This window comes from Muntiacus reevesi, chromosome 6, assembly GCF_963930625.1.
Source record: "Muntiacus reevesi chromosome 6, mMunRee1.1, whole genome shotgun sequence".
NCBI classification, from domain to species: Eukaryota; Metazoa; Chordata; class Mammalia; order Artiodactyla; family Cervidae; genus Muntiacus; species Muntiacus reevesi.
Genome location: NC_089254.1, coordinates 57,290,183 through 57,314,079, shown reverse-complemented (window position 1 = coordinate 57,314,079; position 23,897 = coordinate 57,290,183). Strand labels below are relative to the sequence as shown.

Below are 23,897 nucleotides of genomic sequence, written 5' to 3'. Positions count from 1 at the left end.
AAGGTGGGAGACAGCCAAGGTAGTCACACATGAAAATAAATCACTACTCCTGACTTCAAGCTGGGGTAATGAGGTGGAGAAATCATAGGAGAGAGAAACTGGGAATTTCATCAATTCTTAGGTTAGAGATGCATCTTTAAAGAATAGTTTTCCTAGGCTAGAGTTAACTATTAAAATGGAGATGAAGATGCAGAGATGAGGACCAAAAGGAGGAATAACTGAGAGAACTTGATGATTTATGATTTTTAGAGTAAGAGCCAGATGTTGTTATCATAGCACCTTCTGTTATGAACCATCCTTGGGGATGGACTGTCAGAATAAGTGGATCTGCTGCTACAAAGGTTACCTTTTCTTGTTATGAACCCCAAAGACCCCAAAACATGTTTAGGCAATGAAGAAAATGGAATAGCTTTTTTCTTTTTTGTAAGTGATGTCCTCTTCTTTCCTGCAAATGGGCTCAGTATCTGCAGAATTCACTCATATTAGGAAAATATATGTAATCCCTACATGGTGTTTCTGTGAATGAGATACGACCTCTAGGGGAATCCTGGTAATAACCATGGGCTGGAATTGGGCTTTGAAATCCTCAGCTTGGGGCCCATGAGGTCAAGGTCAGGGGTTCAATATTTATCACTTTGATAAATATTCCTCTATTTCTAGCTAACAGCTTTGTAAATAAATAAAAGGAGGAAGATTAAAGGAGGTAGAATAAATGAGTGTGTAAAGAGCAGTTCAAAGTCTAGCACTGTTTTTGGAAGAGAATTCCAAGTCTAAGCCCAATGAGGCCAGTGACATATGCAGAGGACAGACAGCACCACTAGACTGGTGAGCCTCCTTCCTGGACCTAGTGTTCATCTAGAACAGAGCTTGCATTGAACACTGGCATTGGCTATGAAAGCTATGAGCAAAACTTGTGACCAGTCTTTAACAAGGATGTAGATTTGCAGGACAGCCAGTAGCCATATTTCTGGCTCTGTTTTTCCTTTTTCTTCTTCACCTACTTTTACTGTACACTCCGAGATAAGATGAGGTGTAAGCAAATATATTCACAGAGTCAGTTTTATCATTGCTATATTGATAGTGTGACAACTTGTTAAATTCTGGTTATTGACTTATAATAAGAGTGACTATTTCTCAGAGTGTTAAGTGCAGGGCATATACTAAGGGCTTTTCATGTATTACTTCACTGAGTCTTCTGAATAACTCAACAATGTAGACATTTTATCAACTTTATTTTTAGAAATGAGAAAAACAGGTTTAGAATGGGTGACAGAACTTGACTGAGGAGCCACATTTGCAAATGATGGCCTGGGATTCTGATCCCGGGTCTGTTAGCTCCTGGGTCTGCGTTTTCCACATTTTGCTACTCTGCTTCCATGGTGTTTGTCCCTGCAGCTCCCCTCCTCCCAACATCATGGTAAATGATCTATCTGGGGGCCATTTAAGCTTTTTATATCCATTAACTCAGATCAATTGTGAGGATGAACTTATCCTCCCTGTAAAGTCACACGAAGTAGAAAGTAACAAACACCTCCTTCTGAAATAATTAATCAAGAGCTAAGGAAGAAAACAGGGCTTCTTCAACCCACTGAATACACAGTCTTCCAAAATATTTGTTCAACCAGAGTTTGCATTGTTCTTCTCAGGAAATATAAACATTATAAAAATGAGATGCACGCCTCGAGGGATCTGCATGGCTCTGAGATTTGCTTCCACTCTGTGGGCAGCAGCCAGGCAAGGGGGAGAGGATGGTCAGCAGTGTTCCGCACCAGAGATCAACCATCCAGCCCAGCCACTGCCCAGTCTGCAAAATGAAAAGCTTGAACTGGATGACTTTAAAGCTGCTTTTCAGTTCTAAAATATGAATTCCTAAGCCCCAAGCTTGGGTTAGGTGTGTCTCCTGTGTGCTCTCGTGACAACCCACCCGCCTGCGCGTCCTCTCACCTGGCACTAAGCACAGTCCCTAATAACCCCTGCTAATCTCAGCTTTAAAGCCTGGCACAGCGACAGCCAAGTGTCTCTGGTTCTCTGCCTATCCCAGTACCTCGGGACCTTGCAGGAAGGAGTTACTCAATACACACTTGTTAAGTGAGTGAATGAATGAATACAATCATACATGATTCTCTGCATTTTCTTTGTTGTGGGTTTATCCCATGAGCCACTGTGGCAGCATTTAGACTTCATCCAACTACAACAATGAGTTCCTGTCTAGCAGATCACTCTAACAGACGGAGCATCATTGGAGAAGCAGCTGGAGGCTGGTAGCCTCCTGCCTACTTCAGGGGCCAGGATAGGGACCAGGCGGGTTCATGGCCTCCCCCATGAAATAGCTCTGACAAGTTTTTATGACTTTACCAGAGCTCTGGTGGACCATGGTGCTTTTTAGTCCCATGCCCAAGTGATGATGCCAATGTATATATATACAGGAGATTTCTTTTGTATTTTCATGGCTTCTCTCTGTACAATAAGTATAAAGGTATATAATAATAAATGTAAAGACAAGAGTTTCTTATAAAAAAGGGAAAGAAAGGGAGATGAAACCTCAGAACGTCAAAGCAGAGCCTTGAGAAGTAAAGATATGAAGTCAAAGCAGGAGCAAAATGTTTGTACTTGACAAGCACTTGACAGTCTTATTTGGAACAAAGTCATGGTCAAACATTAATTTAGAATCACTTGGCCTTTTGTACTTAACTGAAGTCGTTCCTTTAGACCCTTTTTAGGCTTTAAGAATTGTTGTCAAAAGCATAATAAAACTTTCTTGTATTCACACATCTGACGAAACAAACATTATGGAATCCAACATTTCAGGACTGTAGGTCCCAGGATGGGGCAAAGGGCCTCTGTCCCTCCTTGCAAGAGAGAAACCGCATCAGGTATCACCTCATACCAATCAGAATGGCCATCAATGGAAATCTACAAACAATCAATGCTGGAGAGGGTGTAGGGAAAAAGGAACCCTCCTATGATGTTGGTAGGACTGTAAATTGATACAGTCACTGTGGAGAACAGTATGGAGGTTCCTTAAAAACTAAACTACCAGAGAATCCTGCAGCCCCACTCCTAAGTATATGTGTGGAGAGAACTATAATTCAAAAAAAACATATGCACTCTATGTTCATGGCAGCACTATTTACAATCGCCAAGACATGGAAACAATGTAAACGTCCATTGACAGAGAAATGAATGAAGAAGATGTGGTACATATATACAACGGAATACTACTAAGCTATGGAAAAAGAATAAGAAGAATAACATAATGCCACTTGTAGCAACACGGATGGGCCTAGAGATTACCATGCTAAGTGAAGTAAGTCAAACAGAGGAAGACAAATATCATATAATATTACTTATATGTGGAATCTAAAAAAAAATGAATGATATAAATGAACTTATACCCAAAACATGGTCACTTGTGGTAGTTTGGGATTAACAATATACACACTGCTATGCATAAAACAGATAACCAGAAAGGACCCACTGTATAGCATAGGGAAATATACTCAATATTTTGTAATGACCTATAAGGGAAAAGAATGTGACTTAGCTATACACCTGAAACTAACATGACATTGCAAGTCAACTATGTTTCAGTAACAAACTCTTTTAATTAAAAAAAAGAAATAAACTGCATCTCTGAGGAGTCAGCTGTTTATTCAAAGCTCTTTCTACTTGGCATTCAGGGGCTGTTATCTTCTTCTATTAATAGCTGATGACCAAAGCAAAACCCCAGCTCTGCCTCTTATGAGTGCTGCCTGCTGCTTGATGTGGATATGGCTTAGGTTTTACCTAGATGTGAGCTGCCCAAGGGGCTTCCCAGGTAGCTCAGTTTTAAAGAACCCGCTTGCCAATGCAGGAGATGTAGGAGATGTGGGTTTGATCCCTGGGTCAGGAAGATCCCCTGGAGGAGGGAATGGCAACCCACTGCAAATGAAAACTTGCTCCAGTATTCTTGCTTGGGAAATTCCATGGACAGAAGAGCCTAGCAGTGTACAGTTCATGGGGTCCAAACTGTCTCATGCAACTGAGCGACTAAGCATGCATGAGCCACCAAAGGCCCTGAGGAAGCATTTCCCCTCCCCTGCTGCCTAACCTCATCCCCCAAAAGCCCACAGTTCTGCTCTGCAGCTTCTAATAATGCTTCTTAAGGCTTGAAAACAAACACAGAGTAGATGCTATAGCTTGGCTATGTTTTTTTCTGTGCACTTTTAAAAACTTCATCTTAGCCTTGTACTTGGCAAAGCAGCTCTGGTAGGGGAAATGAAGAATTAGGTATGGGATCTGTGGGCTGGCTCCTACACTTGCCAACAAGGTCCTTTGCTCTCTAGACTATATTCTGGTCCTCAGGTAGAAATAAGACTTGCCTGCCTCACACAGATGTGAGGACATGATACAGCATAAGGAACACGAGGAGGTACTTTGCAAATCACCAAGCACTAAACATATCAGATAAATTGAAGCAAGAAACAGAAAGCAGGGATAAAGAAAAGGAATCAGAGATAGAGATGTTGACGAGGTGCTTCATGACACCAATGATGTAAGATGGTTTCATAGGAAAGTTCAGAAGAAGCCACGTTCAGTCTTTCGAGGGAAGTATGAGAGTAAATATCAAACACCTTCTTTACTTCCCATCCTGTTTCCTATTTTCTTCCCTATGAAGTATAAGGTAACAAAACTGACCTAGTTCTAAGAAAAGGACACAGGAAGATAAACAGGTCAATACTAAGAAAAGATAAAGGAAACAACAGTCTAAAACAGTGTTCACGTTCAAGGTTTAGAACATCATAAAGATGGAGATGAAATTACACAACAATTGCAAGAGCACCTGATGCAAAGTCCTAAGAAAAGGAGCCCCCTGATTCTTGAATCAGAGGCCTGATTCAATTCAGGCCTCTGGGTTGATAGCTACAAGAGATGTTCTGCTGATAGTCACATGAGAGGTTCTGATGGCAGAGCCAATGGGGCAGGGAGGAGGTGGGTTGCTCCGCTGCAAGCTCATGCTCCCTCCCACTTATGACACTTCAATGTTCCTCTTGTTTTAATTATTGCTAAGTCTCACTCTGGCTGAAGCAGAACATCTTGCCACTCAAGAGTGCCTACACAGAATATAGTTTTATGGACAAAACAAAAAAGATTGTCCCAAGTATTTGAAAAGTTTCCAGTCGTTTCAGCAGCAAATCCTTAGAGGACTCAGCAGTAACTGGGTCACTTCTTGGTTTAGATCCTTCTGCCAGCACCTCCTGCCTCCACCTCCCCGTAGCCCACCCCTGCCCAGCCTTTCTCAAGGAGTTGCTGAGACTTCAGGAACTGAGTAGAGATCTTTCGTTGGCTTTCCATAAAGAGACTGCAACACAGCCCAGCTGGGTGATAGGCTTTCACCCTAGAAACGGTGCGTCAGAGCTGTTAGAAGGCAGGGGTCAGAGGTAACTTACAAAATCGGGCGAGACTGGAAATCTTCCTGGTTCATCCTCTCAGACTGGCGGATTTTCAGGATTTCTGTGTAGCTCAGGTTCTGCAGTTTGCTCTTGAACTGGTCCAGGGAGCTAGGCTTGGTTGTAAGAGCTCTCATAACCTGTTCCTTCACCACCTGCATTACCTGTGAGATTGAAGGAAGACCATAATTTTCCTGGGGATTGTCCTTACCCATTCAGAAAAACCTTCTGAACAGATTATGTTCCCTAGCCCCCAGTTCCCTTCATTTGCACTTCTGGCCCTAACTTGGAGCGTGCTTTTCCAAAGAGTCAACTACTATGATATACAGCTTCCATTTCCTCCTATACTACTGGAATTGCAGGAAAAGGTGGATTGACTAACTTTGAATTGGGAAGGGAGAGGGAGACTTAGGGTGGGAGGGTATATACCTATTCATTTGCTTGATATATTATGTGACTGTAGACAATGCAAACTCAAGAACAAAAGGAGTCTAAGCAACAGCTAGAAGTATGCATAATCATTTTTTTCCAGGAGAAACTCTCTGAGACACAACTAACTGTGGAAGTTTGGTTGGCAATGGTTCAAGTGAATGTGAAATAATACCTACACCTGTCCCTCCTGGATTGCTTTCGCCATGTAGTTAAGGTCTGAGTGTTCATATAGATGATATATCCAGAAATGTGCATGTGGTATTGCCTCTCTGAGCCAGGCACTAAAAAAAGAGGTCTATTGAATTAGAACTGACACATCCCAGTGGAAGTCTCAAGAAAAAAGAAGAATATGGTAACTGGCTGCTTCGGGACAGGTCCAGACCACAAGGAGGCAATTAACCATTGCTTCTATTAATGTGGATTCATCTTCATTCAAATATCTAAAGCAGGAAAAGACCAGAAAACACACAGAGGCATCCAAGAGACTGTAAGCTTGCTGCTTCTTTTCTTCAAATCCTCCATTACAGATGCTAACAACGATTGTTACCCTTGATAACATACCTACTCTGAGCCAGATACTATGAAAGGTATTTCATACGTATTCTTTATTTTAATCTATTCAAATTCAGGATGTAGGTATCATCATTATTCCTATATGCAGAAACTGAAGCTTTGAAAACTTTAGTCCAAAATTCTATAGATGACTGATAGGTGGTTGAGCTGAGATTTGATCTTAGGGCTGGCTGTAAATGCTGTATTTTACTGCCTTCATACCAACATTCTGGGGTCATCTGCAACTTAAAAATAAGAGTAGATCACCAATGCACCTCAATTATGTGCTAGCTTCGGTGTCAGGCACTTTGCTGTTCATCAACTTATTTAATCCTCTTTTCAATACAGCAGAGTATATGTTTTTACTACTACTTTAAAGATAAGAAAATGGACTCAATATTGGGAAAAGAATCTGAAAAAGAATAGACATATGAATATGTATAATTAATCACTTTTCTGTACAGCTGAAACTAACACAACACTGTAAATCAAAAAGTACAACATTTAAAAAATATATAAGAAAATGGTTGCTGAGAAGGATTGAGAACTTCTCTAAGGTCACACATATCTAGTTGAAATCTAAGATACCTGTATGGTGAACAGAACATACACAGTGTTGAACAGCCCCGGGGTAGCACCTATCCCATCATGATGAATGTGATCTCAGTATGCTCCCATGGCTTCTAAACAGTTATTCATGCAACAATTCAAGCACAGTAGAGAGTAACTGCTCACTGATGGGAAAAAAAAAAGTACTAGCTCCTCAGTCATGTCTGACTCTTTGCGACCCTATGGAATGTAGCCTGCCAGACTCCTCTATCTATGGGATTCTTCAGGCAAGAATGCTGGAGTGGGGTGCCATGCCCTCCTCCAGGGCATCTTCCTGACCCAGGGATCAAACCCAGGTCTCCTGTGCTGCAGGCAGATTCTTTACCATCTGAGCCACCAGGGAATCCTACTCACTGACTAGTCCCACTAAAATGACAATATTTCATGAAATTTTATTGAACAGAAGTATCAGTCTTATAGCATGGAAAAGACTATGGCAACCAGAACTTTCAAACCCGAGTGATGGCCGGGTGATGGGAAAAAAAATCTCACCACCTCAAGTAATATTAGACGGCTGAAACGTCCTCCACACGCTGGACAGACTGTTGCACTGGCTGAGCTCTGTGTAATGGCATTGCCCCTCTCTGATGGTACAGGGTGCCTTCTCCAAGCGGATGTCTCTCCCATAGCTGTCCTGTTACAAATAAGGACCTGTCCAGTGATCTGCTGGGGTCCAGAGGCATTGAGATGCAGAACAAGAAAATGAATCCTTCTTGGTAGCAAAACCAAATGTGCCCTCAGAAAAACCAGAGCCTTGAGGGAACCCATAAACCCACGAGTCCCCTCAACTCAGGGATGTCTGATAGCTCACTCTTCAGTCATCTGCATGCACACTGCTTGCCCTGCCCTCATGTAACCAGGAGTCCCATGTCAACTACATTTTCCTTTAGTCAACTGAGCATGGCTGAACCAAGGGTAAGATAAGTCATAGGTGGCCAGGAGACAAACAGGTCTGTCTATTTTCAAGTGCTATCAACCCTTATATTTCCTTATATGCCTCTAACCTTTAAGAATCCATGCCCACAGTAAGACTACCCACTACTAGGTAATCTATTCGCATTTTCATAGGGACTATCAGGCAAGAAGTATTTTATTACAAGAAATAAATCTAATTGCAGGAATCCTGAGAAACTTCAGAAGAAAATGTGAAGGATGACAGATCTATAGCATTCACTATGGATCTGCTTTGCCCAGTAGGCAACACTGTTCTCAGAGGACTGCGTGACATGCTTGCCCTGTAAAGAAGAGGTTGCTGGTGACAACACCGATGTAAAGGCATGAAGGCAACTGTCCTGCGGGCCACTGACTCACGGGACGTTCTGGGGCCATGGCTGGATTGCTCTCTGCAGTGTAATTCCACTGGTTATTAGGATTACCATAAGTCAGACTATATTTTAAAAAATATTTTTATTTATGTCTTTGGCTGTGCTCGGTCTTAGTTGTGGCACGTGGGATTTTTATCTGTGGCATGTGGAATCTAATTCTCTGGCCAGGGATTGAGCCTAGCCCCCATGCATTAGGAGTGCAGTTTTAGCCAATGGACTGCCAGGGATGTCCCAATCAGACTGTATTGATAGAAATTTTAAACAAAAATTTGCTCGAGAAGCATCATTTGTGAAGTCAACATAACAAACATTGCTGAGTGCTCATGGCAAATAGATGGCAACAGTGGCTGACTTTATTTTTTGGGCTCCAAAATTACTGCAGATGGTGACTGCAGCCATGAAATTAAAAGACATTTACTCCTTGGAAGGAAAGTTATGACCAAGCTAGACAGCATACTAAAAAGCAGAGACATTACTTTGCCAACAAAGGTCCGTCTGGTCAAGGCTATGGTTTTTCCAGTGGTCATGTATGGATGTGAGAGTTGGACTATAAAGAAAGCTGAGCACTGAAGAATTGATGCTTTTGAACTGTGGTGTTGGAGGAGACTCTTGAGAGTCCCTTGGACTGCAAGGAGATCCGACCAGTTCATCCGAAAGGAGATCCGTCCTGGGTGTTCATTGGAAGGACTGATGCTAAAGCTGAAACTCCTATACTTTGGCCACCTCATGTGAAGAGTTGACTCATTGGAAAAGACCCTGATGCTGGGAAAGATTGAGGGCAGGCAGAGAAAGGGACGACAGAGGATGAGATGGTTGGATGGAATCACCGACTCAATGGACATGAGTTTGAGTAAACTCCAGGAGTTGGTGATGGACAGGGAGGCCTGGCATGCTGCAGTTCATGGGGCTGTAGAGTCGGACATGACTGAGCGACTGAACTGAACTGAACTGAAGGTATGGTCTTTGCCTTGTGTGAACTAAGGGTCTAATAAGAGAACCAGGATGAACAAAGATTATGGCAGCTGAAATGTGGATGTGACAGAGCAGATGATGGATAAACATTGTTGGCAGATGGGAAGGTATTTCAAAGAAGAGGATGTCACATGAATTTAGAATGAGGTATGCATACTCAGTGATGTTGAAATAGGTAAATAATATGGAAACTACCACATTTTAACTGCTTGAAACCTGGGCTATGTCTGAATTGGAACCAGTTACATAAACATTGTTTCATGCCCCCAGTGTAACAGAAGAGAGGAAAATTTCCAGTTGACCTTCCACGTGATCTGCTTCTTTTTTCACTCAGGCAAAATGCTAAATTTGGGATGCTTCACAAATTTTGAAATTGTGACCATCTCATATCTTGCAGTATAAATGGTGGCTAAATATGGTCAAGGCTGAATTATAACACTTTGTAGTTTCATGTGAGGGGCACTGCAGGAGCTGCCCCTTTCCTCATTTAGAGAAACTCAGAGTTGAGCCAAGGTTGTAATTGTTATCTCCTAATGTTACTTGACCTTCTAGCGGGAGGTAGGACATGTAAGAGAGACAAAGATATAGCAACTAGAACACCAAAAATGAAGAGGTTTTAAAATAGAATTAGGTTAATGCTGGGGGAGTCTAAACAGCTCTCTCCACTTTACTCATTTTATAGATGAGAAAACACAGGCTCAGAGGGCCAGGTGATTCTCTTATTTCATGAATTTCTTAAGGAGCTGTCAGAGATGACAGTCACTGGGCTACGTGTGACTAGACACAATGCTAATGCTAGTAAGAGGGCATGTGGCATGAACTGACCAGTCAGCATCCTTCCCAGACTTTTCTGACTCGACCTGAGGCAGAACTGAAGTGTGGTCTTCTCGCCTCAAATTGAGAACTGTGAGAATGTCCCTTAACATACGGCAGAGTGGAAGACAACGAGACCGATGCCAGTAGAATCAGACACAAGAAAGTTAGAAGCATGTGCACGTGTGTGTGCGGGGGTGGAGAGAGAGAGAGAGAAAGAGAGAGACAAAGAATGTGTTAATAATGGTGATGCCATGTGCATGTACTAAGTCGCTTCAGTTGTGTCTGACCCTTTGTGATCCTTTGGACTGTAGCCTGCCAGGCCCCTCTGTCCATGGGATTCTCCAGGCAAGAATACTGGAGTGGGTTGCCATGTCCACCTTCAGGGGATCCTCCTGACCCAGGGATCGAACCTGCATCTCCTGCATTGCAGGCAGATTCTTCACCACTGAGCCACGGGGGAAGCCCAATGATGAAGACATAATCAACCACAATGTCAGTTCAACCCTGATATTTGCTGGTTTGATTACATAAGCCTTTTTTCTGGAAATGGTTTGAATGCGATTCTTGTCATTTTCAACCAAAGATCTCAATGAAAATAAGCAATGAAGTATGCAGGAGTACCAATTTAAAAGGCTGACATTGCCCAGATTGGAGAAAAAATAGGAGAAGGACCTTGGGTAGGAACAATAAAGCTATTCTGAAAACAAATAAGTTAAAATCATCTTCATTTATATGCATGGTTGTATCTTTGCATGGAAATGATGATAATCCCTTATGCAAGTATGGGAAACTCTTCAGCTTCTACTTACACTCTGCACTTAAAATCCACTGTTAGAATTTCATTTCTCCTGCCTAAGACTTTGATCCCTGCAAGATGTAAGCATCCATAAGTGGAACAATCCTTTAAATCCCCAACAATCATTTACACTTTAGTTTGAAGAAAATATAGCCTTTTTCTTAAGAGTAGGTTGATAACGGTGAAGAGGTCTGGATGGCACTGGCCCCAGGAAAAGGGAGGCAAGTGGTAGATATACAGGATAAAACAGCAGCCAAATACTGGTTTTGCCTACCTCACAGTTTTGCTTGGCACTGGCCATTGTTCTATGGCCAAGAAAAATGACCTGAGCCATAGATGTCATTGTTTTTTTAAGAAGGGGCAAAATAGTCAGAAGGATCAAATAGCCTTCTATTCCTTTGCAACACATCTTCTACAAGAACAAAAATTAATGATGTGAAGTCTCTGTTAATGCTCTATGTGTGCAATTTAAATCAGGATACTCACAGCCACCATCTTTAACCCCATCCTCTTTGGAAAACCTTTAATCATTTTCTGAAACACCCACAGATGGTGTTGCAGAGGCATGAACAAATCGATGAACTTAAAACTTCTTAATTACAACATGTGCTTTGCCACAGACATCAAAGAAAACATACTCTTAGAATTTGCATTTGGTATTGACTGATTATTTAATCAAGGTCTGAACCGTGCCTGTAGTCTGAACCGTGTGTTTCTGGAGTTTTCCCAGCACACACTGACTGTGATAACATCATATGTTACAAAAGAAGTGGGGGTCTCACAAGACACTTGTACTTTAAATGGAGAAAACCTTTTAGCTCCTTGGCGGAGTGGGTTAATGGTATAAATGCTGAATAGAATCAAGTATGCTGGCAGTCTAACAGTGCTCTGGTTTCATCATTGTTAACTGCAATGAGCTTCTGATCCATGGAGCCTGTGTGCACTCCTGGTCTCATCAGCTCTTTGACCCTGACATTCCAGTTACATCTTTATCCAGCATCATTCATCCACTCATTCAACAACTGTTTCTGAGCATCTACAATGTAAAAGGCCCTAAGAGTGAAGGTGTTTGTGCCGAATGAGCTCCTGGCCTGGGAAAGTGAAAGATTTGCAACTCCATCTGCATCTTCCAAGAGAGGAAGTGACATCATAGCGGAGCATAGGCAAGATATTTATCCCTCAAATACTTCCTGAGCCCCTCTCAAGTGCCAGAGGGCTGAGGGTGCAGCATGGGGACTTCAGCTGGGGTTTAAGGAGAGGCCAGACATGGACACGAGGAGGAGTAGGGAAGGAGCCAGTCTCAGTGGAAGAAATGGCATGAGGCAAGCTCAGAGAGAGGAGAGAACAGCTCTGAGCTGAGAAGAGTGTCTGGTGGTTTCATTTAATTGGAGAAATGAGGTGGAGCTGAGAGGTAAGGCTTGGAAGATGGTAGGTAGCTTTACTGACTATGAAAAATGTGGATTGTTTTTTCTGTTACTAATGATAAATCATCAGAGGATTTTGGGTGGTGTGATGGAATTCAGTAATGTATATTGGGACACATACAAGGGCATATTTCTTTCTGGGCCAGTTGGGGAAAGGAGGCATGTCAGCAAAGTCTACATGGTTGAGATATGACTGTTACTGGGACTTGAAGAATGAATGGGAGTTACGATGTAATGGAAGAGGAAAATGTCCCTCCAGGCAGAGGGACTGGCAAGAGCTAAGGCAGGAGGTAGGCAGTACATGACTCAGGTATTAGGGAAAATATGCTTTTGGAGTTCACGTTAGTAGTTTTCAGCCAATGGATGGGTACTGGTTGCTGGGCAGCTACACAGCCTTTAGAGCTCAACACACACAATTTTGAAGCCAGCCCGCCAGCTTCCTCAAGACACTCAATCCCTCCCAGACTCATTTCCATCATCTGTAAACTGGGAGAATGAATCATGTGAGATTCATTAGAGCGCTAGTGGTAAAGAATCCACCTGCCAATGCAGGCGATGCAAGAGATGCGTGTTTGATCCCTGAGTTGGGAAGATCCCCTGGAGTAGGAAATGGCAACCTACTCCAGTATTCTTGCCTGGAGAACCCCATGAACAGAGGAGCCTGGCTGGCTACAGTTCATGGGTCCGAAGAGAGACACAAAAGAGACACAACTCAGCAACTGAGCATGTGCGCACGTGTGCACACACGCACGCGCGCACACACAAACACACACACACACACACTGTTTATTGTTAATGCTGCTGCTGCTAAGTCGTGTCAGTCGTGTCTGACTCTGTGCGACCCCACAGATGGCAGCCCACCAGGCTCCTCTGTCCCTGGGATTCCCCAGGCAAGAATACTGGAGTGAGTTGCCATTTCCTTCTTCAAGCATGAATGCATGCTAAGTCGCTTCAGTTGTGTCCGACTCTGTGAGACCCCATGGACAGCAGTCCACCAGGCTCCTCTGTCCACAGGATTCTCCAGGCAAGAATACTGTAGTGGGTTGCCATTATTGTTAATGAGGTAAAGCCCAAAACTCTGCATGGTATATTGTAGATAGTTAGCAAACACTAGTTCCCCTTCTCAAGCCTTAGTTTGCTCACTGTGAAGTGGAAATAATAGTACAGAGTCCACAGGGTTGTTGTAAAATCTAAACAAGATATTATGTGCAAAGCATCTGATACAGTGAATGGAACATATTAGATTCATGACAAATGTGAATCCCCTTACCTTCTGAGAATGAAATTATGTCAGAGGTTTCTCCTATAAAAATATTCCCAGACCATATCTGTACTATCTGGCAACTTGCTAGAAATTCAGCTTCTTAGGCCCACCCCAGGCCCACAGAATCAGAAACTTTAGAGCTGGGCCCAGGAATCAGCATTTTAATAGCTGCTCTAGATGATTCTGATGCACCTTCAAGTGTGAGAACCTCTGATCTCAGCATTTGTCCAGCAGCACTTCTGAGCCTTTAGTGTGGCCTCTACAGAGATTCTTGTCATATGTCTATAAAGCAATGAAGTTAATGACTAGTATACCTGTAACCCCATCGAGATTGTAAATCCCTGGAAAGCAGTCACTGTTTCTTGTTTGCATTGTGGCCCATGGTACTTAACAAGAAACTTCCAGACTGTAATGATTGATAGGCTCAACACTGAAGATTCTCAGGCTTCTACCGTTCATCTGCAGAATTAAGCAAATGCAACCTTAACAGAACACTAGGACTGATACACACCTCTCAGAGAGCATTTTCCACAGCCTAAGGAATAATGTCTGTGGCTTTGAGATGGTGTCTTAGGGTTCCAGAGGTCGTTCTGGGCTTTCTTCCAGAGGTGAGCTGGAGGGGGCTGATCTGAAGTTGAGTGAAGGGTTTTGGAAGAAGCCACGGCAGTATACACTAAAGCGGATGCTTACAAACATACAATTACCCAACCAGTGGTGCCATTAAATGGATTTATCTCCATGATGAAGAGAAAAGGCTGTCTTAGGGAAGACAGATACCAGTGCAGTCCAGCTCTAAAATGACTCATGAGGGAGAGTTCTCATTGCTGGATTTTAGGACTGGAACCATTTTTCTTCCCAGAAATGTTCTTCACATAAAACAGCAGAAGGCTCAGAAAACTGGAGGGATTCCACTTGGAGAGGAGTCTGGGGGAAGGAAGACCCCAGGCACCCATGTATAAGCAGGATACTTTTCTGGAGACTGGGACTCACTCTAGGGGGCTACTCTCCAAGGTTAGAATATGGGGAGAAGTGGCCTTGCCCAGAAAAAGTTCAAGAAGTTAGAGTGAAAACTGGTGACTTACCTGGCAGGAACAGTTACTGAACCAGATGTAGGCTGTCAACTGACCTTCATCCTTTAGAGGTCTTTAAACTTAGGATAGCTTCTGGAAACTAGGGATGATTTTACTTTATAGTTCTGCCATAGGTAGGGAATGGACTGCCTGAGTCAGTTCACACAAACAAGAGTTTTTGTTGAGTACTATCAAGTGTATTGGCATGCTGCAGTCAATGGGGTCGCAAAGAGGCGGATACGACTTAGCGACTGAACAACAACAAATCGAGTATATTAAATGAAAGAAAGAAAAACTAAAAGTGATTTCTTAGCCCAAGGAGCAGGATTTAAGTTTCTGTATTTATCTTGGGGCAGTTTGATCTAGAGCAGAGGTTGGCAAACTTCTCTTAAGGGCCAGATAATAAATATTTTAAGCTTTGTGGATCATATAGTGTCTGTAGTAGCTACCCAGCTCTGCTGTGGTGCCATGAAAGTGACCACAGATAATAAGAAATGATGAGCATGGCTGTGTTCCAATAAAACCTCATTTGACAAGATAGCTGGTGGACTGGGTATACAGCCTGCAGGTGGGAGTTTGCTAACCCCTGGTATAGAAGAAAAATGCCTGGCTTTAGAATTAGGCAGTGCTCATTTCACAGTCTGCCTCCATCACTCACTTAACTGGGCAAATTGTTCTAGCTTCTCTGAATCTTGTTTCCTTGTCTATAAAGTGGAGGTGAATATCTTTAGTTAGGATTAGAAGATGCACAGTATTTACCCCATTACAGTATACCCATCATTAGGAGGCTTCCTGTGAATCACCATTCTAATAATAGCTTATCCAAAGGGAAAAAATCGTCCTTGCAGCATGCAAAAAACCTCATGACAACCTGGGGGGTTCATAACATGTGCAGGGAAATTCAAGATTATATTTAGGTTGCACTGAATAGAATTCATTCAGACAGATTAAAGAGTTGTTTCTTTAAACAGTGTTCTCACCTCTCCCTCAGAACGATTTCAGGGACTGGAAGACACTCTGGCCCATCCTTGCTTCCTTCTACCACACCTCCTACTGGGGTTGGACCAGTGCAGGCCCCTGCTGATGGGCCTGATTCTCTAGGGCCCCATGGGATCAGGCTTAATGTAAGTGAATAGAAACGGTTCTGAAATCACAAGTCAGCTCAGCTGGTGTGCAACCTCCAGCCCATCCTTGATTTCATCCTATGTCCTCAAATTATACCAGATGAATTTGAAATAGTCTGTTCATTAATAAATGCAATAAAGTGTCTCTGCACTTCATAGAGGACATGATCTAAGCCTGGCATGTGATAATCATAAGAACCAGCAAGCTATTTAGCTTCTCCCCACCTCTGATGCTCCAGTGGGTCTTAATAGGCCTCTGAGCTCCTGTGAGCATCCCTCAGAGGGGGTGTTGATGACCTAATTCAGACCCAAAGGCCAGTGCTGTGTGTAACGTGGGCTGTGAGGTCACCATGACTGGACCTCTCTAAGACAGCATTTCCGAATCTAGCAAACACAGGGCTAATTATGCATCAGATCAAAAGCCAAGATATGAACCCAGGAGCTGAGAATAAGAGTTCACTGAAGACTGGGATGTTCCATTGGTTTGACTCCTCCCAAATCAGAGTCTGGAATGCAAACTGCTGACGGTTTTGTTCTTAGGGCCCCATGCATCTGTACTGCGCCGGTATTGCAACTTGGAGTTTCATTATGTCTTTGGTGAGTGATGAAAAGCAAAGTAGCAATGATCCAAATGGTGAAACTCTCTGGGCTGGGGAACCTTAATATTCATGAAAGTTGGGAATTCTGCTCAGAGGATTATAGTTGTCAGAAGTGTGAGATGCTCATTCACCTCTTAAATATCTATTCTTTTCTTCGACTTCACATTATTATCACCGACCCACCCCTGGAGCCCTGCCTCATCACCCGATGCAGCTTCCCAACAGCTTCTGGCTTCAACTCTGCCCCTTCCAGCCCCTCTACATAGAGGCCGGATTATTTCCAAAATGTAACCTCATCACTGCCTCTTGGTGAAGACTGTCTCCTTCAGTGTGACCACATGGGCCCTCAGGGTTGCCTTCCACTCCCCTCCAGCTGATAGCTTCTACACTGCATCACCCTCCAGATTCCATGATCCAGCCACACTGAGATCCTCCCAGTGCCTTGAACTTCATCCTGTTCAAGGATTTGCTTACTTCCTCCCACCTGTGACTAATGACCTCCTTCCAATACCTGCTCATTCTTCAAATCTAGAAATCCATCTCTGACCTGCTGCCCTCTTGCTAAAGGCAACGTTGGACCACCTATTCTCCCCTCATAGGACTGTATCATAATGTCATGGGCTGTGTCCTTCTTGGTGATGACTCTTGTATATTCAGAGTCTGCATGATCCAATCACATAGTAATTGACAAAAGGTCTGTTTAATATATGACAGATGGACTCATCAAATGATTAAAAGAAGAAATAGCCTCAAAATCAGTAATTCCCAACACTCAGTCTACAACAAAATTTAAAATGTACCTTTGCTTGGCCTCACCCCTATAGATTGTGATTCATCTAGCTGGGAATGGGTTTCAGACACTGAAAACCCACTGGTCATGCTCTACAAAGCTCCCCAGGAGGCACTAATATTCAGCTGAGGTTGAGGGCTACTGGTCTTAAACAAGGAGGCATAAGAAGGTAGGAAGGAGTTATGCTGATTGCCATTTCAGGAAAAAGAGAAAGGGATGTTCAAGGAACCCTGAGGTTGGCTTGTTACATCCCTCAAGGGCTGTAACAGTTCCCCCAAGGGCTGGCCTTCAGGTACTAGCTACAGTGTGGACAGGCTGAGTGGTCTCACCTGGGACAGTCAGAGAGATGGTCAGGAGACTGCATCTGCTCTGAGCAGGCTTGGACAGGGCTCTCTGATGCCACCCCTACTCGGGGGCTGGGTAATTTTCCCTGGGCTGCTTCTCACTGAGGCAGCCCTAGTCACCATGGTGCAAGCATCTGCTACCTGGCTCAGGTGCTGCTCAGGGTATTTTAGCAAGGGTAGCCACCCAACCCAAAGTCCCCCGGGGAAGCAATCGGCATCAGCATTTCCAGATACATGGCAGACGCCTGAGTGCCAACACTGAGTGAGCGAGCCTGTGGTTGGCAGTGTCCAGACGGGCCTGGGGAACCTGATGGAGGGCTATTACTAGAGAGACTATGAAAAATAACTTTTTCAAACTCACCCCGAGAGCAAAGCAGATGGCACCAGAGCTGTTAGAAATGGAGCTAGCTGCTCGGCACTGCCTTTTCCTTGCTCAGAACTTCCCCTGGTTTAACTACAAATAAAGTAGGAATCAGAGGGCAGGGGGTAGTGATGCTCAGGCAGGTTCAATCACCCTGAGAATCTGATCATAATCCAAACTAAGAGCTCTGAGGGCTTTGCCATCAGCCCACAAATAACTTATTATACGATGTCTGATCTGTGGTTCCGTGCAGGTGCTAACTGGGTGCTTTCACATCTGAAGATGAAGACACAGGCGCTAACAGCTGCCCCGCTCTTCACAAGAAGGCATTTTAATTTAGGGTTTCAGGCACCTTTACAGCCAGTAAAAAAACATTTCAACTCGCAATTCATCTCAAAATCAATTAGTGCTGGCTTTGTGGAAGAACAATGGATGTGGAAGAAACATCCTTCTCAGTTTCTTCAGCATCCACAGGGAGCCAGTTCAAAAGAGGAGGCAGAAAAGGTGAGGGCTGGGATCAATGCCTTCCCTCTGCATCCTGCCCTTAGAGCGGGGGAGATCAAGAGGCAAACAGTCCTGTGACCAAGCTGCTTTTCCCCACTGAAACAGGGAGCCAGATTAATACAGCCATCGGGCTAGATTTGCGGGTTAGCTAATTGAAGGCTCTGGTGGACAGCAGGGAGCTATTTTCACCAGTGTCTGAGGATGCTTGCCTCAGGCTAGCAAAGTCCCTGCCAATCACATTAGTGGGTGGCATTTAATTCCATGGCTTTGAATAAACAACATGTCAAGTAAGTCAGTCAAAATGCATGACCATGTGTGGTGAGAGAGGCAGAAACCAATGGGGCTGGTTTTCAGGTCAAAAAGTACCCTGAAAAGTACAATAGTATAGTACAACAGCTGACATTCAGGGGCTGGCATAGAGTGAGCAGGAAAGAAGAGTTAATGACTGGAGGAGGGCAAGGAGAAGGAAGATGGTAGAGCTGAAGGATCCTCAGTAACAGAAGACGGAAGGCAAGATGCCGTTTCACTCATGCTAGATATTCATGGCACACACATTCACATCTTTGAAATTTCACAACTTTGAAGGTTCTTATGGAGAAGACTTACTGTAAATGCTTTGTGTACTTACTGTAAATGAGGGTGAATCCTGAAGCCTCCCACATTTGGCTCTCCTAGCAGGTTTGCATAAGCTATTAAATAGTGACAAATGAAAGAGGACAACTCGCCCCTCTGGAAGAGAGATTGAATAAACTTTTCATAAGCAGACTGCTCAGGCAAGCACACAGGGGAAATGGGGTAGAAAAGGCAAGGTCTGGCTTCTATAAACCAGCTCTGCCATCAGGCAAGGCTGCCGAACTCTGAAGACATGGGGATCACTGCTTCGACAAGTCACTCCGGAAGGACAGTGCACCAAAGTGAAAGTGCTGGTGGATGCCCCTCAGCAGACAAAGTGTGCAGGGGGATGACCACGCAGCAGAGCCCACTGGTGTAAACTCTGACATACAGGAGGGAATCTTGCCATCCTTCTCCAAATACTTTTTCCTTTTCAGTACTCATCAAATTAAGAGTGTGATATTTTTTTCCCACTCAGTGGTCTTATTTCATTAAAAAAGTAACTATAAACTTCAAAATTATGAAATACTTCAAACAGAAAATAATATAGCAGATACTCATCATCCACCATACTAATTTTGTGTCAACATTTTGCCATATTTGTTTTAGATTTTTTTTTAAAGATATAAAATGCCATAGGTGTCATCCTTTCCTCATTCTACCCTTGCCAGAGATATATTCTTTCTGTAGATATTTTTATAATTCTACATATGCCTGTATCCATAAATAACATGTAATATTTTCTTGTGTTTTTACAGTTTTAAGCAAATGGTATATCAAATGTTTGTTTCTGTAGTTTATGGTGTGATATTATAAGTGGATCATTCTTCATTGAGAAATTTAGAAATGCCCTTTACTTTCCAAACAGATTCAGCTGAATCATCAACAAAACATATGAAGAGTAAATATGTTTTTATTTTCTACATTTTATCTAATGAGTTGTCAATTCTGGGTGTGACATTAGAAGCTTTAGAAGTATACAGTTGACTGTTGAACAACATGGGTTTGAACTGTGCGGGTCCACTTATTTGTGGATTATTTTCAAAGGAAATACTACAGCTACATGATTCAGAGTTGGTCGAATCCTTACATGTGGAGCCACACTTACAAAGGAAATGCCCAAACTACATATCATATGTGGAATTTTGATTGTGCAGAGGGTTGATCTCCTAACTGCCATGTAATTCAGGAGTCAGTTGCATGTATTCAGTCCCGAAGTGCTGGAAATACAAAGAACTAGATCCAATGCTCACTTATACAGAACTCAAAGGCAGTCAGGAGGAACAAATAGGTGTGAACAAATAATAACAGTGGCCCTCAATAAGCGCTATCATGGATGGGAGTTACCAATATAATTTGGGGTCAGGGCAAGCAAAGAGATGATTTAACATACCACCGTTTTTTGTGCGTACAAATATGTTGCTGCTCTTGTCTGATCACTTCAAGGACTTCACTTCTCAGAGTGTCCTGAAACTATGTATTCACTACTGGTTTCCCTTTGAAGGAAGAGACTATACCTCATTTTTCTTCTTATTGCCAGTAGGTTTTAAAATTTCTCATACCTGGAAAATATCCCCTTCAGTGTAGTAAACCAAAGGTCAATTTGACTGTATTTCTGAATTACATGTTTTAAAACATGATTTCTGGCCCGTACTGGTGAAGCCTGGGGTCAAATCTGTGTGATAGTTTTAAGCAGAGGGAAAGAGAGGGTTTGTACAGTAGCAATGATGGATTAACTCTGGTTAAAACACTGATGTACCAACGTCCTGCTGTATTTCTCCCAGATGGTTGTAAATTGGGACATCTCATAAATTCCCAGGCCTTTCCTTTTCCATGGCTGGTTATTACAGAGTCCCAGGGCAGAAGAGCACTTTCCAAAGTAAAGTAATTGTGAGCTATTTATTATCTTCAAAGGAGAACCTGTCAACCACCATGGCCACAAAGCTCAGACAATTAAAACCGCCCAAAGTGCCCTGATTCTGCAAAATCCTTTCCGTCATTTACTGGTTTGGATCTAATGCATCCAAGAAGGCAGCTACTGTCACAGAAATCCACACTGGGTCTGCCCTGTTTTCACCAGAATGTGACACCCCCTGCCGTGCTTACTGATGGGTCCTTTGAAGAAAATAGCCTAGATGGCAATTATATAGCACATATCTCAGCATTCTTCTCTCCTATGACAGTGGCAGACATGACTAATGCATCATGGCACTTTCTTTCCTGCTGAACCAGAACTCTGTCTGCAGGCAGTCATTACCAATCAATTGAATTTGGTATTCACAATAGCACTTATCTATCACCTCTGAAGAAACGATGTTGGTCAGCAACAGTTAATTTTACCTAACACATCTGATTGTTCAATAACTTTGGATTAAATTTTCTTAAAAGCCCCAATGCTCCAAACCAAATTTATTGAGAAATAGCTTAAGTTCTTTCAGGGCCTGAACTTATGTTCAGTGGTATGTCCTCATGAAAGTTGTTCAATCCAATAGCTAAAAAGTATTTCTATCTCACTTACTATCTTGGCAATTTGAAGTCAACAATAACACCTCTGGAAATGGTGTACTATCCAGGGAAAGAACTTAGTTATGGGTCTAAGAACAGTGCCAAACACTCAGGAGGGGCCAATACATGTTTGTTGAATGTAAAAAATAGTGGGAAGACATGGGTCTCCTTGTTCAAGCTGTAGACCTTCTGATGTTGATCATGCTCACCTTTTCCTTTCTTCTCAAATTTCAGTTAGTATGTACATCTGATAGGTGAAGAAAGTGAGGTCGCTCAGTCATGTCTGACTCTGCGACCCCGTGGACTGTATCCTCCCAGGCTCCTCCATCCATGGGATTTTCCAGGCAAGAATACTGGAGTAGGTTGCCATTTCCTTCTCCAGAGGATCTTCCCAATCTAGGGATTGAACCCAAGTCTCCTGCATTGCAGGCAGACTCTACCATCTGAGCCACCAGGGAAGCCTGACAGGTGAAAACTGGGGTCCAAGAATTTTCTGGTGGATATGAGGGGAAGACAATGATATCTATTTTTCCCAGTGGTGTCTGCTGATGGGATAAACAGAACCATTTTCTCCTAAAAGGAATGCTTGAGAACTTGCAGGAACCAAAGATTTTAGGAGTCAAACGGGACAAGTGTCACTGAAGATGGTGCAGAAGGTGATAGTCCTTTGAAACCAAACTTGAAACCTGATAACTTCAGTTACTTGGCAGCCACCCAAATTTCTATACAGGCTAGTAGTAACTATAGGCTAGTATGCACAGGTGCACAAGGATTGATGAAATGCTGAATAAACCATGACACTGCAAATGTTACAAACTGTTTATTGGTATTTGTTCAAACTTCTTTTTCTGAAATCTCATATTCTCAAAGTGACTTTTCCTTTCAGTTTCTTCTTTGAGTATAAAAAAAATGAAAAGTTCTTGCCCTCAAGGCAATAATTATTGCCCAAACCAATAACTGTATTGCCTAAAAGTGGAGATGAGGCTTCTACAAGATCTCAGGGAGGATCCTGGAAGTTATAGGAAATGTCCGTGCTAGTAATAAATAACTAAATGGATGAGTAAGTGAATAAAAGAGACAAGCAAATAAAAGGGAGTGTGATAGAACTGAAGAGTAGATGTGGTCCTCCACAATACCATCTGTGTGCTGATCCTTCTGCATAAGGCACTGCACTTGGCTCAGATGGTAAAGAATCTGCCCACAATGCGGAGGACCCAGGTTTGATCCTTAGATTGGGAAGATCCCCTGGAGAAGGGAATGGGCACCCACTCCAGTATTTTTGCCTGGAGAATCCCATGGAACCACAGGCTACAGTCCATTGACTCACAAAGAGTTGGACACAACTGAGTGACTAACACACACACAGCCAGTGGGAAACGGGGGTGAGACAGGCACAGAGGTGCAGGATGTAACGCATACAAGAAATTTTATACATGACATAACTTCAGAATCCTAACTTTTTTACATTTACTAGTTTATTAAAGATATGATAAAGGATACAGATGAAAAGCCAGATGAAGAGAAACATAGAGTGAGGTCTGGAAGGCGCCAAGTGCAGGAGCTTCTGTCCCCAGGGAATTGGGGTATATCACTCTCCTGGGGTGGATGTATTCACCAACTCAGAAGCTCTCTGAACCCTGTGCTATTGGGGTCTTATGGACATTTCTTCATGTAAGCATGGCCAACTACTACTGCCATTTCCAGCCCCTGTCCCCTATCTGGAGGATGGGGCAAGGCTGAAAATCCCAAACTTCTAATCATGGCCTGGTCTTTCTGGTGACAAGCCCCTATCTAGGAGGCCACCCAGAGTCAGCTCAGTAGAATAAAAAATTCTCTTAGAGCTCTTATCACTTAGGATTTACAAATGATTTGGGAGCCCTGTGTTAAGGAAGGAGTCAAAGACAAATATTCAAACAAGAGATACACTAGTGTTCTTATCTAACAAGAAATTAAAAGGGTGTTCAGAATCCTAAAATGTTTAACTGAGTGGAACTCTAGAGGTCAGGTTGCAGCATGTGCCAAGCTAGAATTAAGTGATTTACTCAAAAATCACACATTGGACGGTGGCATAGAGGGATCTGAGCCCAGAGCTCCCGATTCCTACCTGGGAGGTGAGACCATTTCCATCTGGGGTGGTTAGGAAGCACCCTATGAACAAAGCAGGTTCTGGTGGGGTTCTTCAGAATGGGTTTGATTTAGATCTAAAAACAGAAGCGAGGGGGATGGGCTTTCCAAGCCAACTGAAAAGCAGTTTCTTAAGATCACTTTGACTTTAGTGAAAGGTCAAAGGAAAACAGCGACCACTGGAGTCACACACAACTGGGTCTGATTCATGGTTCTCTTACTTTTGCCATCTGTGTGTCCTAGAG

At 43.0% G+C, this 23,897-nt stretch overlaps 1 protein-coding gene across 2 annotated transcripts in view; it reads right to left on the bottom strand.

Annotated features, from left to right (window-relative positions):
- ELMO1 (engulfment and cell motility 1) overlaps nucleotides 1–23,897 on the bottom strand; it is a 556,385-nt gene that overhangs the window by 35,034 nt on the left and 497,454 nt on the right. For both annotated transcript variants that reach the window (XM_065939966.1, XM_065939964.1), the window contains exon 17: nucleotides 5,430–5,593. In XM_065939966.1, the coding sequence (XP_065796038.1) occupies nucleotides 5,430–5,593 (164 nt within the window). The remainder of the gene's footprint in view (nucleotides 1–5,429; nucleotides 5,594–23,897) is intronic.